Source organism: Lacerta agilis, chromosome 8 (genome assembly GCF_009819535.1).
Source record: "Lacerta agilis isolate rLacAgi1 chromosome 8, rLacAgi1.pri, whole genome shotgun sequence".
Classification (NCBI taxonomy): domain Eukaryota; kingdom Metazoa; phylum Chordata; class Lepidosauria; order Squamata; family Lacertidae; genus Lacerta; species Lacerta agilis.
The window spans coordinates 31,179,837-31,196,417 of NC_046319.1; the positions used below are offsets into that span (position 1 = coordinate 31,179,837).

Below are 16,581 nucleotides of genomic sequence, written 5' to 3' on the forward strand. Positions count from 1 at the left end.
AAATAATAAAATCCACAAGCACCTAAATAGAAAAACCAGAATGCAGTATTTCCATCAATATTATATATTGCTAATATTTGTTACATTATTTATTTATTTGTTTATTTATATTTAATTCTGCTTATTAATTTAAACATTAATAGTTATATATACAACTCTTCATGGCAACAATGTTCAAAGCTAGAGTCCTACCTATATGGGTTATTAAAAAGACCATAGGTGTTTCATAACTTCAATGAATTTGAGATGGGGAGAAAAAGCAAAGCAAGCAGCATTATAAAGCTTATTTCTCCACACTTTTTTGTATTTTTTCCTTCCAGTTTATACCACAAAACTCAACAGTTGGCAGTAATGAAAGCAAAAATAACAGTCTGCCAAGTTGCATAGAAACAAACTGAAAATGTGTATTCAATTTTGGAAGATATGGCAGAATGCTGTATTTTCTGAGATGGAAGACACTGTAAAGTGAAGTGTGCAAAAGGCATTTAGAGCTAAGATTTAAATGCTATTCCATCTCAAACAGCTGAAAGGTCATCAAAACCTCTCCAACCCCCCCCCCCCTTTTAAACAGGATCCTGTACTTCAGGATAGTTCTTCTTACTAATGGATTATGGTTCTGCCTCCTTATATTGATTGAACTACTAACTACTTTTGACTAACAGCAAGGTAAAAATGAACTAGCTATAGCAAAATATAACCCTCCCAGAAAAGCATTACCTACCTGCCCATGAACATTTACACGCTTTCGCTCTTGCAGGTGTTGATTAGAATTAGGAGGATACCAGGGATGATTGCAATTTTGAGACTGAGTCCGAACAAGGTGGGAGGGCTCTGTCAATTGTGGGGTAACATGGTGTTCTAGGTGGTGTTCTAACTCATTACTTGAGCTGTCCTGCACAAATGTAGAATCATTGAACTGGGGAAGGAGATCTTCCTGAAGGAGAGTTTCTGGATCAAGTTCCGTAAATGATTCAGCTTGAGATTCGACTTGATGAAGCAAATTCTCATCCAAAGACGAAAAACCATTGCCTTCTATAGGATCACTGAAATAGCTCAGCTGAGGACCAGAGCCAGCAGGAGCAGAAAAATTAATGTTCACTGCAGACAGTTTTGAACTACTGAAGCTGCCCCGAGGATGTGCTGAATGCAACACATGGAAATTGTTTGAATTTAAAGATGGACTTGAGTTAAGGATGTTATCTGTATTTTCTTGCTTGGTCCCTATCTGAGGAGCAAAGGCATCACTCTCTGGAAAATCAGATAGAGAATGAGTTTGCTGACTAACAGAAAGAGCTGTCGAAGACTGTAGAAGACTGGTAGGAGAGACATGGTTACTAGAGTAGGAATAAGGAGGTGAAAACTGTGTATTAACAACAGAGCATGGAGTTGTTGTAGGAGAGTGTCCATCAAAGTTTCCTTCTTGATTCCCACAAAAGTGAGGTGAGTCACTTGCAGTCTGAGAAAATGGCTGAACAGAGATAGACTGTTGTGAGTCTGAAAGAGTAGCACCTTGAGGTGCATGAGAAACACTGGTTCTATGTGGAACAGATGCATTAACCTCCATGAAGTTTTCTGACTGACTTTGAGTGTCCTCTCCTGCATTGATGCCATTTCTGTTTTGCTGCGACTGCAATGAGGCACACGGATGGTGCTGTTCGCTGGCCTGAAATAAGGCAAAATCATGGTGTGCTACAAAGCTTTTGTTCTGCTGCATAGATTGTGAACGACCTTGATGAAAAGGGGATCCATTCTGATTTGAAACACTGCTAGAAGTTTGGTGTCCCCACATTGGGCTTCCATCTGCCACATCAGGAAACATCCCATTGGTTTGGCTTTGGGGATGGATGGGTGAGCAATTAAACTCAGTGTGTGGTGATAAAACATTTTCAGCTGGGCTGCTGAAGGACTGGTTTACTTGAAGTTTCAATGAATCATACTGATTTAGCTGCCCAAATTCATTTATCTTTTGTTGAGTTTGCATTTCCTGCACATGGTTTAACGAGTCGATGTGTAAAGGTTCAAACTCTGCACCCAAGTTCAATTCATCAACAAGTGAAACAGGTCCAGTTTGTACAAAAGCATCATCAGACAAACCTTCTAAGGTATCACTAAAGAGGTTGGCATCATCAAAAAAGTCCATCATAGGATCTGTCATCTTGATATATCTGTGCTAGTTTGACACTACTCCAAATGGAGTCAGCTAGCCTTTCGGCAGCACACAGCAACAGAAAATTTGCAGTGGTCAACACCTTATCTAAGCCATGTCCACATCCATTAGCACATTTGAAGAAATAATGTCTTGAAGTGTTTAAAATACCCTAGGCAAGAGGGAAAAAAGCAATTAAGCAGTTACTTTAAAATGTTAATGTATGGGGCTGTATTTTAAATTACCAACCCCCCCATCATGTTTTTGTCTCCTGTCATGTGACACTTAAAATACAGAAATGTTGTTGCAGATGGACTGATGTGAACCCAAATTTCCAACTTTCTGATATATTTCCTGAATATGCATGTCACTAATCAATTGCTATAACAATACATATGTTTGCATTAGACACGTAACCTTTTTACTATATAGGAACACAAGCTGAAATCTCAGGTCATGCCTTTCACACAGAAATCTTATCTGCTTAGGGGAGCAGTTACCGTATTAAGGAGTTCTAGTCACCTCCATATACAAAAGCAAAGACATTAAGCAGGATAACTTAATCTTCAGTTAAATGCCCAGAACATTTCAGAAGGAAGGGTTGGTAGTTACTGGGAAAACCTGTGTTTGTCCATGACACTGAAAGTAACTATCTGGTTAAAAGAGTGTAACTACTCTTTGTATGCATAATAATACATGCAGTTAACAATCAATTGTGTCATATCTATAACACTTGATTTCATAACATTATTTTGCCCCCGCTTCATTCTTTTACATAGAAAAGGAGTCTTTAACTAAATGTTTGACAAACAATCATGGATTCAATTTAAAAGATGGTTGTAGATTTTGATGTTTGATTATATTTGAATAAATCTGTCATTCTTTAAAAAAACTAGCTTCAAAAATATTGATTTTTATTCACCATGGTTTATTGGGACACAAACAAGTTGACAGAATGTAGTGCTGTGTTATCATTAGTATCATATAAAGGGCTTCCACAGTGATTGCAAAACAATCTTCAACCATATCAATATGGAATTTAAAACGACTGCTCTAAAATAAATGAGCTGTAAATTACACCAATATATAATGTGAAGTATGTGGTTTAGCATGATGGGAAAGAACTTAAGGTTCAAATGTTCCACCATCACCATCCCTGCTACTCTCCCTCCTCTTTATTAAGTACATTTGCAAGTGGGAGATTGTAAGCTTTCTCTTCTGATTTGACTTAACCACAGTTTAGCATTTGATCAGAATTCTAACCTTTGGTTAATCTGAACTACATTCTGAACTACTACTTTATGAACAATGATGTCAAATTAACCATGTGGCTTTTTTTGAAAAAAAGTCATTGTAAACCTAGTTTTTCAGGTCTGATGAAACTACTTGTTAAGCAAAAGCTAAACCTCCAGAATCCATAATTGCTACCAGATGGGAGAAAATGTGAACCCAAGGGCTTGCCTAGGATCATTCACATCATGTTACACTATGGTTTAATATGATGTCTAAACATAGCCAGTGTCTATCTGTTGATTTCCTCCTTGGTACATCATACTTAAAACCATAAAGTTTATTTATATTTGCAGGCTGTCCCCTCCCATCATCTCAGTAAATGTCATGACAATCCTAGCTCAGGAAACTCATGTTACTTTTTAAAATAAAATTTATTACAGCTTCTTACTTTTTAAAAAATGTATTCTTTCAAGGAATTTGTTGATTTGTCGTCAAAAGGGCTATAACAAGTTTCTGTGAATCTATTTTATTTGCAATGATCTGGAACTTCAAGATAATGTGGATCAATACTGGATTTTTACTATTTATGTTTTTGTTTGTCAGTGACATTACTGTTATGACTCAGTTCAGTATTAGAAGGGGATTAGACAAATTCATAGATGGTAAGGTGATCAATGGCCACTAGCCATGCTGGCTATGTACTACCATCACTGTTGGAGGCAGTTGCTGGAAATAACAAGGAAATAATGCTGTTCTTGCAGGCTTCCCATAGGTGTTGAGTTGCCACTATGAAAACTTTGGTTTGATACATTTTTGTGATATTGTTTTGATCTTAAGATAAGTGGATGGTTTTAATAGTTTAATCCCTACCAAGCTGCTGAACTTTCAAGCTGTTTTACAGGGGGGGGGGGGAATCTTCAAAATTCATCAGGTTCATCTACTCACATTTTGAGGATGTATACTCTCATTTAACAGAATTGTTCAATCTTCCACCCCAGGTAGAGTCATATTACATTCTACACATTATCTAACATTTCTGCATTATAATTTATGTTGCAGCAACACAAAAACTGACCATATCAATTAATTTAGCTACCATGGTAGTTCCTACATAAACCCACCACAAACTATATCAGCATATCCATTCCACAGCTCTTGTCTAAAGTAATACCCCTTAACTTCAGTATAGTAACTTAAGGCATTTCAGTTAACCATATGTAAAAAAGCAAATAAGCAAGTTCAAGAACATAGAACCATAGAATTATAGAGTTGGAAGGAACCCCAAGGGTCCTCTAGTCCAACCCCCTGCAAGGCAGAAATCTCAGTTAAGGCATCCATAACAGCTGGCCATCCAACTTCTGCTTAATCCAGAAATATCTAGCCAATGGAAGCTACTGCTGTTGTGAATTGCCACTGTAGTTATATTGAATACAATTAAGTTTTAACATAACTGTCATAAATTGTGGATAGTATCCAATGCATTCGTTCTGTTAACACAAAGTTTCCACTTGCACAATGGCTCTGTACCCCTTCCTCTCTGCCGGCACCCTACCCAAATCTATCCCAGAGATTTGGGGAAGCCCCAGGAACAGATTTAGGGGGCACATAGGGAAAGGAGACAGAGAGGAACTTCAGCTGTCCTTGCACTAACTGAACGAGTTCACGGAATACAGCACTGTATTTTTTGCATTTCATTTCTGTCTGACCTCACTATTTATATTTTTTCTCTACCTGCAAACTGGGCATGCATATCAGTATGGTCTTACTATCTGAAAGTACTACTCTGTTTGCAGAGATGTAAAACAATGAAACTGTTCCAAGAAATATATATCAATGCTAACAGCATTTATCATTGAAGTTCCTATGTTACAAGGATTTATACAAGGTCCAGATTGGAAACTCCACTTAAAATGCTAAATCATCACCAACAAAATAATCCACAAAATCCAAAATACTAAAGGTTTATCAGTGTCATCTGCTCCAACATCCCTGAGAATTCTATCCAAAGATTAAATTGCTTAACATTTCAGTCTACAAAAGTACACATTATTATCCTAATCCTAAATAACTTTCCTGGAATTTCAGATGTAACTTACTTCCAAGTAACACAGAGCAAACTTTAAGAATCAAGCTTTATTTAAATTACTTCAGCTGAAACTTCAATAAGATGCAGGAAGATTTTTTGCAAGTTCAATGGAGTTCAGGGGCTACTCTTTCCCACTGCAGCCACTGTGCCCCTTTTCACAACACATGCAAAGTGAAAAGCCATGGAAAATCTGCAGTGTGTGTGTGTGTAAGAAAGAGAGACTGGAATTGCCTGAGCATCTGCACAGGAGTCTTAGAAGCCTGAATTATAAAAAGACAGTGTAAAGCATACTATTCTGAGGATTATCAGTTAATCATATACATTCTTTTAATGTCCAACAGTGATAATAATTGCCTGAGCATGCGTGTTTCTCAAAATGCATTAAAATTCAGGAAGTATGATTCTGCCTTTTTTTAAATCCTGTTTTTATTTGGTAAGTGTATTAGCATCAATTCATTCAACTTACATCCACTGCATTGACAGATCTGGAAGTTTCCTGAAACGAGAAATTTGAGAAAATATCCACATCTTTCAGTGCAAAGAATGCAAGATAAAAAGCCAGTTCCTTAGTATACTCCATGCTGGAATTTCTGGTGAACTGAACTGCATAAAAGAGACCATACAACATCAACTCCTACTCTAGCCAATCGTCCCTGGAAAATATTGCAGGCCAGGAACACAAATTATTGACTAGGTTTTTTCCCTAAAAAATAATGTCAAAAATTAGGGGGCGTCTTATACACAGATACATATCTCCCCCCCCCCATTTTCTTAAATCCGAGTCCCCCAAAATAGGGGGCGTCTTATACATGGGAGCGTCTTATAGACGAAAAAATGCGGTATGTCATCTTTGAAATTCAATGACATGGTAGAAAAATAGGAAATTTGAAACCACCTGTTTAGATGACAATTAACCTGGCAGAACCACAATATAACTGGACAGAAGTTGTATACAATGCTTAGAGCTCAGATAGGTTAGAATTTGTTGGTTTTTCATTTGCTGTTAAATTTGGTGAAATAATCAAAATAATCCTTACCCATTAATATGAAGTGCATTTCCATTGCAAATGTCTTACATAATCCTAGGAAATCCTTGATCCCCAAAAGATAATTCATTAGTATTAGTGATCTGAAAGACAAATTACAGAACTGTATTGAATAAAACCACAAAATTTCAAAATAATTGCTTGCTTCAGTTGACTTCAAATACCATTTATTTGCTTAGGAATGCTATCTGAAATACATCACAGCCTAAAAGTAGAAAAACTGGATGCCCAAACTAAACATTCCACAAGCACAAATATAAACTATAACTGATAACAGACTACCTCAGATCAAAACAAAACAAACCAAGAACTTGTGTGCTAGTACATCATCACATTTTATCATTATTGCACTGGTTGAACAGCTGTACTTCAGTCGGTTTCATTCATGGCACATGTCGTCCCCACAAACCTCAAATAAGTACAGTGGTACCTTGGGTTAAAAACTTAATTTGTTCTGGAGGTCTGTTCTTAACCTGAAGCACCACTTTAGCTAATGGGGCCTCCTGCTGCTGCCATGCCGCCGCTGCCCAATTTCTGTTCTCATCCTGAAGCAAAGTTCTTAACCTGAGGTACTATTTCTGTGTTAGTGGAGTCTGCAACCTGAAGCGTCTGTAATCCGAGGCACCACTGTAGATACTTAAATTTTAATTTTAAAAAATGCAGTCTCCTGAAAAATCCATACAGTAGAACCTTTACTTACGACCGCCTCTACTTGGGCCCGATCCAAGTTGCGACTGTGGAAAACCCGGAACGAAATACTGGGTTTGCCGTGATTCGCACATGCGCAGAAGCGGCTTCTGCCATTTGCGCCAGAGCAGAAGTGGCTGCCGTCTGCACATGCACAGAAGTGCGCCGCTGCCGAATGCGCCTGCGCACAACGGCGCTTCTACCAGTGACCCAGATCAACTTACGGACGGACCTCTGGAACTGATTATGTCCATAAGTAGAGGTTTCACTGTATTTGTAACAATGAAGTTACAAAATTAACAAGTATTTAAATAAAATAAAAAACAGGAGAGGTTATGAGATTCAGAGTACCCTTTGGTTTTATGAACTTCCTACCATGAATTTTAAAGAAGGATTAAAGTTTGCACATTCTGGTTAAAATAAACCATGGTTAGTATTAATGCCAAATAACACTATACCATGGTCAATGCTGTAAAGCAGGGAGGAGAAACATCTGGCCCTCCATATGTTGCTGAACTCCCATCAGTTCCAGCCAGTAAGGACACTGGAGTCCAACAATATATGGAGCACTACAGATTCCCCTTCTGTAAAGGGATTGGAGCCAGGGTGGGTGGGAAGAATCTGTGTAAGAGTGAAAAGAGTCCCCCAAACATCACGAATGAATTTTCAGGGTTGCAGATAACTGCAGTGGAGAAGAGGGAGTTGGGAAGCCACACTGCAAGAGTAAAGCCCTGCTTGCACTTCTCAGGATTCATTCTTCCTTCTAAGCCCTATGTTTCACAGCCTTGGTGACAATTTATTTTAATAGAAACACTTAGGGATCTTGGCTGTCCTCATGCAGCAGGGTCATACAAAGTAGCAACTAATTAAACTCCTTTAAAAAAAAATTATTTTTTAACAATATTGACAGCAAACAACTTATTACCAAAATAGAAGCTGTAGAATCACAGATTTGGAATTTCCATAGTAGTAACGTGCACAATAACAGATCTGGTGTTAAGCCAATATAACATATAAAATCAAAAAATATGATGAATTAATCAAACTACAAAAAAATTTTTAGCATATATTTTCTGTCCAACTCATACCTTTATCAGAAATTACAAGGAAATACTGTCCCAGAACCTCTTCTTGTAATCAAGAAAGACATGTCATTTCAGCTGTAAGGTTCACAAGATGACCTCATGTGCATAAGCCATGGTTTATGTCAGGGATGCAGTATTTATATGTTCTATCAGATATGTTCCTATGAGACACTGTTTGGCAACTGAAGACTCATAAATCTCCAGGACAGTCAGTTTAAAACTACTCCCTCTTGTCATTTAGCAAATAAAAATAACCACCTATTCAACATTACTAGAGTTAAGATATAGATCTGCAATCACCTCAGCAATTAATACATTTTGTTGAATGATTCTAAGACAGATGCTTCATAAATACATTCTAGCTTCAGAACAATCACCATACCATTTGGTGTAAAAATTGGTTCCCTTTGGTGGGTTACACTGTGCCACATTGTGATCAATCACAAATACTTCCTTGTAGCAATACTGTCAGTACAGCAGAAGAACTGGGAAAGAAAAAAGGGGAAAACCCATATTATTATGAAGGTTAAGATAGAGCCATCACATAACCAATCTGCAAGACAAAAACAGCTAACAGTCTGCAAATAACCTTGTAGCCTTTTAAATAAGTATTTCTGAGGTGGTATGCAAAATACATAACATGCTAGTCAGAAAAAATGTGTGTATACACATATATATTTAATATCAAACATTGATCATGTATGTATGCATAACCTCAGGAATATTTATTTGAAGTTCTCAAGAAAAATATATAACTACAATTTTCACTCCTGCTTATACTATGATCTATATTTATCTGTAAATATTTTAACATGACATTCATTATATGCCTTAAGCTGTCCTCTAATTCCAAGCTCTTTAATTAGGACCCATTATTTCCCCCATTTCTGTTTCTGAGAAGAGTGAGAAACTTTTCTTAACTAAGCAAGGATCATAGACAATTATTTGAACACACTCAGAAATAATAACAAAGTTGGTTTATATGAACACCTCTTAAAAAACAGGAAATTATAAAATATTTGGAAATTCAGAGGACAAATTTTCCTCTCCTCTTCCCTCCACAAAATACAAGAGATACACAATACATGCATGAATACAAGTGCTTTGGACAAAATTTCTCCAAGACCTACACCATACTTAGTAATACTAAGTCAAATGCTTAGTCCTCAAAATACTCAGGATGTACTGTCTACATATGATAGCAAGAAAATATAACTGGCTATTAGTTTCTTGTGCAAACAATATTTTCCAATTCTGTCAAATCAATATTTTGCAATGATAATTATTTATTGAATAAAGGCAGATGAGTCAGAGAGAGAGAGAGAGAGAGAGAGAGAGAGAGAAATTATTGTGCCTTCAAAGGTTGGACAGGTGGTAACCAACAAAACAGCCTTTTCTGGAGCGGTACCCTGGTCCTGGAATGCTTTCTTCTGCTTTGTTTAACTGTTTTTTATTGGTTCAAGCTTTTAATGAATAAGAACTGGATATAGGCTTTTTTACTGTTTTATTAAGTTTAATGATTATATTGGTAGTATTTTTATAATGATTATTTTTTCAACCAAATTTTGTAAGGTTTCTGACTCCTAAGGCAGTTTTGTAAATCAACATTGCTTCTATTTCCACCCCCAGTGGAAAATACAGGAATGTGAGACTCACTCTGCTGACACATTGACAACATTATATTTAAGATGTTTAAAACTATGAGAAATTAACTGATGAAAGGAACTTCAATGACTTCCCCCAACATTAGCTGTCAGTTGAGATAAAAATATTCAAAGTGTCTTGCACTGTTAGAAACTTAATCTAAGGCTACAGCTACAAGTAGAAACAAACTGACCAGTGATCTGACCCAGAAGGTCTTTTCTTAAATTCATATATAAGTTTTTCAGAAACCAAGACAACAAGGGTTTTTATAACATTATACTTGCAAGCTTACTGGTAAAGAAATATTGTTACCTTATTTGTTACCGCATGAAATATTGTATGTTTGTAGCTTGTAAAGTTGTCTACATATGGTGTTCTAAAACGTTTAAGAGCAAGCTTTCTTCCTTTATTTCCACAAGTTGTGGCTCAAAGTTTTCATGTGAACTTTTATTTTCTATTAATTTTGGAAGGTTCTTAATTAGCATTCTAAACCCTGGATCTACCATGCTGAAGGGGGTTTGAATGAGGTGGAGGTTCCCCTCTGTCCAGCTCTATCAGAACGCTCCGGTGGGAAGCTTCTGCTGTCAGATAGAGGTATCCTCCAGAGCAGAGAGGAGGACCTGGGCCAGCGCAAAATCCATTGGGCCCAGAGCTAGCCCTCCTGTCACCATGTGACAGCAACAGGCCCATCCCATAACCTTTCACTGTGCCAGTTTGGAAGCTGTTGTAGCAAAGAAACATTCTTCCTGATTCACTCACATTCCACTTATCTGGCAGTTAAGTCACATAAACAGTAAGAAAGTCTACATTTTCTTCTAGTCAACTTTTCCCAAATTATGAAAAAAAGAAACACATCAATATTCACTTTTAATAGGACATAACACTAATTGTGGACTAAAATGCATCACTGATGATTTTACAACTGGAATATTTGGGCGAAATTATAATTGACCCCCATGACATCTGCTGGGTGGGCAGTTTAGCCCTGTAATCCACTTGAGTTTTAAATCGTTTACATATAGAATCCTAGACCTTGGGACCATGAGGATCATCTAGTCCAACTCCCTGCAATGTAATAATTTTCTCCCAATGTGGGGCTTTAACTCATGACACTGAGATTAAGAGTCTCACACTCTACCAACTGAGCTATTCCTCATGTATGTTTCCTCCCTATTACTTCCAAACCAGACACATTCACATTCAGTTGAATATGGGCCAGGTGCGGGGTGGGGCAGGGGAGAATGGACTGAAGGGCAGGAGAGGAAACTAGCCTGCTCAAGCCCCTGACAGCTTATTTATTGCAGGTATCTTGGAGAGGGCAGGAAATAGGGAAATGACATGTATTCCCTTTTCCACTCTACAAAACCCTACCACCTATATAGCAATGAAATGCTGAGGTTTGACTGAAAGAAAATCATCCACCCTTGAGAGACCTGGACTACAAGGTTCCTATTTGAGATTCAATGCCACACTGAACAGAAGAACTCCTCTTACAGCACAGGGAGGCCCTTTAGTTGCAAGGTCTCACTTCTATGTTAACAGCAATAAAACAGTCTATTACACTATTTTGTACAAAAAAGCTACTGAATACAGTATACATTTCAAAAATGTGTGAATCTGTCCTCTCTATACCAAGCATTAATGTAACAGCATACAATATATACTACTATACCAAGCATTAATGTAACAGCATACAATATATACTACTGATAGTTCTTTCACTTATGAGATATCAATACAAATGGCAGGCCAATAGTCACAAACTAAGTTTCTAAACAGAGTTTTTGTCAATGTGTATTTTCATTCCCTATTAATTTCATGAGAATGATCATTTCTGTACTTTCCACATATTTAAAATGAGAAAGAATATCAGTATCAATGTGGTTATTATTGAAAGCAGCTACACGCTGACCAGAAGGAAAATTCCAGTCCCTCTTCTGGATAAGATGTTTCTATGGATGTATCTGATTGAGATATTATTTGTGGTATCGTAATCACATGCAAAAGTTTAATCTACCACTTTAAAAAATACACAAGGCATAGCATCAGAAATATCAATGTTTAACTGTCTGTAAACCCTATAACCTAAGATAATGAAGAAAAAGACACATGAGGCAACAGGTGGAGCTACAAAGCAGCAATACAAGAAGGCTCTTGGGAAAGATAAACATGACTGCCCTGAATTTTGAACCTCTAGAAAATTTATTCAATAGTCACCAACCTTTCTCAAGGACAATCAACTTTCAGACTTTTCAAATATTGGCCAATAAATACCAGCCAACTACTTTTACTTTCACTACACTAATGCTACTGATGGAAAACCACGACATTCCAAGCCCTTTAAATTTTGTCAGTATCTAGCACATGAGGATTACTCCAATTAAATAACCTCAATCAACAGAAATGTCTATATGATACAGAGTCTATACATCATCCTTTTATTTGGTCTACATAACAGACCTTTATCAAATGGCATAAGCAACTTCATTGTCACTGCTTCCTCATTAGCAGAAGACAGTGTCATCCAAACAGTTTACAATATGTTATTTACTCCCACATACTCCCTCAACTTTTTATCTGATTAGATGATCCATGGAGGAGTGTGCTGCACCTAGGCCTGAATTCAAATTTCAGTTCAGAAATGACAGGTCACACCAGCTTTTCCCATCTGTAAAATTAATGATCCAGTCTTATCAGACTATGGTCATATTGAATAAAAATATGGTAAAGCACTGTTAAAGAATATATAAATTAACATAATGTTTTAACATGATTTTTGCCAAAAGTTATTATGCACTCATCTACTTGCACCACATCTACCATCTAGTGCTAAAGCAATTTCAGTACAATTCTCAAAATAAAAATGAGCACTGGGGCTGCTACTTTCATTTTGAAAAGTTTCTTCTAACTTTCCGTTAACATTCCCAACCACACTAGCCTCAACCCTACTTGCTATATTGTGATCCAATACTGGATTTCTACATTTCTGTTTCCCCCACAACTGAAATCAACATGCATTTATCCCAACTTTCCAGCAAGCTGTAACTTTTCTACCTTTTGACCACCTTCTATTACAAGAGTGCACTGGTCCTCAACAGGTGGCTCAGGGCTGGAGGCCCAATCATAGGATGGTCCTGGCAGAGATGCCACTGCAGTTTTGTTTTGTGAAGAGAAGCAGCCTCCTCCTACTTGAAATTGGAGCATGCACTACTGAAAAGCTGTTCCTCCTTCAATTATTTGTCTGCAGGGAGAGAATACAGTGGATGGAACAGCACACACTCAGAAGGAAAAGAGACGTAAGAGGGAGTGACCACTTTTAAGCTAAAATGTAACTCCATGGGTATATTTGGTAGCTGTGTCTCCCTATGCAGCTCTACTGTCCCTTCACACAGTGCAAGCCTGAGTGTGGCACAATGTACAGGTCCAGAGGGCTCTTCCCTTTTGTTCTGAGGCTGTATCCCCATATCCCTATGCTTGGCTCCAAGCCATGAGGGACAGGAGAATGGGGGATGGGGGTAGCAACAGCTGCACAGCCCACCAGGACTGGGCAGAGGCTCTCCAGGTGCTTTTCTCCTCCTTTGTACAATGACATCAAAGTGCTGGGTTGGCAAGGAAGAAGGTAGGTGAACAGGTCATGGAGCACAATGTGTAAAGTGGCAGAGGATTCAAAAGCACAAGAAAAAGCACACCTTAAACACAGCATTTTCCTTAACATTCCATTTCCTCCTGGGGTGCATGGATTCAACCCTTAAGTATGAGCTCTGCCCCTTTATCAGTCAGCCCCTCCTCTTGACTGCATGGGTTCTTGGAAGTGGGTCTTGTGTTACAGACTGGAGTACCAGGTGACTCCCAGTTCCTGACAAGCAGAAGATAGTAAATACATTTTATGGAGAAGAGTTGCCAATTTACCAGTAGTAGAAGGCAACAAAGACCATGTGAGAGTATGTAAAATGCATATGTGAGTTTCTGATCTGGAGATATGACCAGAGGACGTTTGCCAACCAATGTAGCAGGCAGCCAGCTACATCCACGGCCACCAGAGAAGAAGTATACCTTGCCCCCAAACCTGTTGGAAAGTGGGGTGGTGATTAGGAAGCTAATTCAAACCACCCTAACGACCTCCTCACCATGCAAAACATATCCCTGCAGAAACATTAAAGTAGACCATCTAGACTAGCACCTGTTTCCCACAGTGGCTAATCAGATTCCTCCAAGAAGCCCACAAACAGGGCATTAAAGTAACAGCCCTCTCTCCCTCCCAGCAGCTGTGATTTAGTGGCATTCTACCTTTTAACTTGGACATTCTGTGACACCCACTTCAGTAAAAAAAGCACCTCGCCAAATTTGATGTGAAGCACATGCCCACCATTTACACCACCTCTCTCTCTCTCTGTGAGTACACACACACATATATTGGGTGGGAGGTGGTGATCAGTGTTCATTACTACCCTATACACCTCATACACAGGCAAAAAGTGCCCTGCTGGATCAGACTAGAGGCCTTATTTAGCCTTGCATCTAGTCCAGCACTCTGTTCTCATGGGGGCCACAGGAAGCCCACAAGCAGCACATAAGGGCAATAACATTTCCCAGCTCCTGATCCCCAGCAACTGGTATTCAGAGGGACACTGCTATAACACTATATAAGTATGCAGCCTCTACATTATTCTGCAGGCAATATACACCCGACTATCTATCTATCTATCGAGGTAAAGCCAGGGATAACTCAAAGAAGAATGGAGAGCATGGAGTGTCTGTGTGGCATAAGAGGGTTACAATAATTGCTCATTAATCCCCGCTCCCCCACTTCCAAGAAGTAAAAGGACTTCCTTCCCTAAAACTGGTGAAGGAAAAATGCACTGAAGGCAGAAGGGGGTTGGTAGGAGGGAAGAGCAAAGAAAGGACGCGGGGAAAGTGGGGGGGGGGGAGAGAAAGAGGTGGAAGAGAGAGCGATGGAAAGACAGCTTAGAGAAGGTGTGACAGAGAGGAGGCGGCGGCGGCAGCATCAAGGCCCAAGCTGCGACTTTCCTTCTCTTCGTGTGAACGCAGAGTGGGAGCAGCAAGAGGGCTCAAGCTGGCCGCGTCGGTCTCTGGAGATGGATCAGGGTGTGCGTGTGCGTGTCGGAAGGGCAAGGCACGGCAGGGCCTCGGCTTCTCACGTACTCACCAAGCCCGCCAGGGCAGCCTCCCTCGCCCCCCCCTCTCTTTTGCGCGCGCGTGTGTGTGTGGAAGAGGTGGCGTCTGAGGCGATGCCCCACGCCCGCCTCGGCTTGACAGCTCGACCCCGGCGGCGGCCACCGCCTGAGAGGACTCGCGGTCCTTCTCCTCCATGTGGTTAAGGGTGGCACAAGGGAGAAGAAGGCGGCGGCGGCAGCAGTAGGCGAGGAGGCGGCCACTCCCCTCTTCCTCAGGGAATCCCCCCATTTCTCTCCCCCCCACACACCCCACCACCAACCCCACCCCGCCTAATTTTTCCCGCCCACCCGGGCTTTCTCCTTCCCTCAGCGCCTCCTTGCCTGAGGGAGGGCAAGAGAAGGAAGCGCTTACCCGGTGGCGGTGGCTGAGCCTGAGGAGGGCGGGTGGCTGGCAGGCTGGCAAAGGCCCTGCCTGAGGCAAGGAGGTGGCGCGGCGGCGGCGGCTGAGGGGAAAGGGGGGCGGGGCGCGACGCGGCGTGATTCGCTCCCTGCCCCCGCCCTCTCCCTGTTCACCCCGAGACTCCCCCGTCCCCTCCCCTTTCCCTTTCTCGTCGTCGCCCGCCAATAGCCTATCGGCGGAGCCGCCCTCGCCTCCCGCTCCCCCTCCCTCCCTCTCCTCACGGACTCTCTCTCTCTCTCTCTCTCTAGTTCACGCGCGCCTTCCCTCTCACTAGGGGAAGTGACAGGGGCAGAGAGGGAGAGGGAAGCCGCGCGCACGCCGCCAACCGCCTGCTCCGCGACCCCAGCCAACCCGGGGAGGGGACACTTAATTCTTCTTCTTCTTTTTCGGGGGAGGGAGGGAGGGAGGGAGGAGAGCTTGCGTGTATGTCTGTTGGCGGTTGGGAGGTGGTGGGTTGGTTACGGGTGGTATAAGGTAAGAGAGGAGGGAGGTTGTATTTGCATATTTGTTACCCGCTCGCTGATTGGTCAGAAGGCAGGGTGAGCGGTGGAGTCAGTGAGTAGTTGGCAGCGGGGGGAGAGTTGAAAAAGGGGAAGACTTTTGCCCGCCCCATTTTTTTTTGCGTGGGGGGGATTGGGCGGGGCAAAGGACTTGACAAGGGAGGGGGCAGAAGAGGCTCAGGAAATCCTGCTGCTACTACTCAGAAACAATGCATTAATAATATAAATATAATAAAAATATTTTTATTAATATAATTTAAATTTAAATGAATAGGCAGGGGAGGAAGCATAGACATCTCCTGTGGGAGAAATGAGACTGGGTAGGGGAGCTTATATATATATATATGTATATGTTTACATTCTGGCCACAGTAATTCATGCATTGGTTATTTGCATTATTTTTATTTGTTTACTAAATTTCTACACTGCCCTTCACCCGAGAATCACACGGTGGTTTACAATATAAAAAATCAAAAATACACAACATGGTAACAAACAAAAACAAAACTCTCTGTGGGGCTTCCCATGTGCTTAGAATCATAGAATTGTTGAGTTGGGT

The 16,581-nt window shown here is 40.3% G+C and overlaps 1 protein-coding gene across 9 annotated transcripts in view; it reads right to left on the reverse strand.

The window, feature by feature from the left end:
• Window positions 1-15,620, reverse strand: part of CHD9 (chromodomain helicase DNA binding protein 9) — a 75,548-nt gene extending 59,928 nt beyond the window's left edge. For 5 of the 9 annotated variants that reach the window (XM_033156787.1, XM_033156784.1, XM_033156782.1 and 2 more), the window contains exons 1-4: window positions 15,475-15,620; window positions 8,666-8,768; window positions 6,503-6,594; window positions 722-2,318 (exon numbers count right to left, since the gene is read on the reverse strand). In XM_033156787.1, the coding sequence (XP_033012678.1) occupies window positions 722-2,155 (1,434 nt within the window). In that variant the 5' untranslated portion in view covers window positions 2,156-2,318; window positions 6,503-6,594; window positions 8,666-8,768; window positions 15,475-15,620. Of the gene's footprint in view, window positions 1-721; window positions 2,319-6,502; window positions 6,595-8,665; window positions 8,769-13,616; window positions 13,832-15,474 lie in introns of those variants that run through there. The other 4 variants (XM_033156781.1, XM_033156786.1, XM_033156780.1 and 1 more) reach the window with 3 other exon arrangements.
• Window positions 15,621-16,581: the final 961 nt, after the last annotated feature.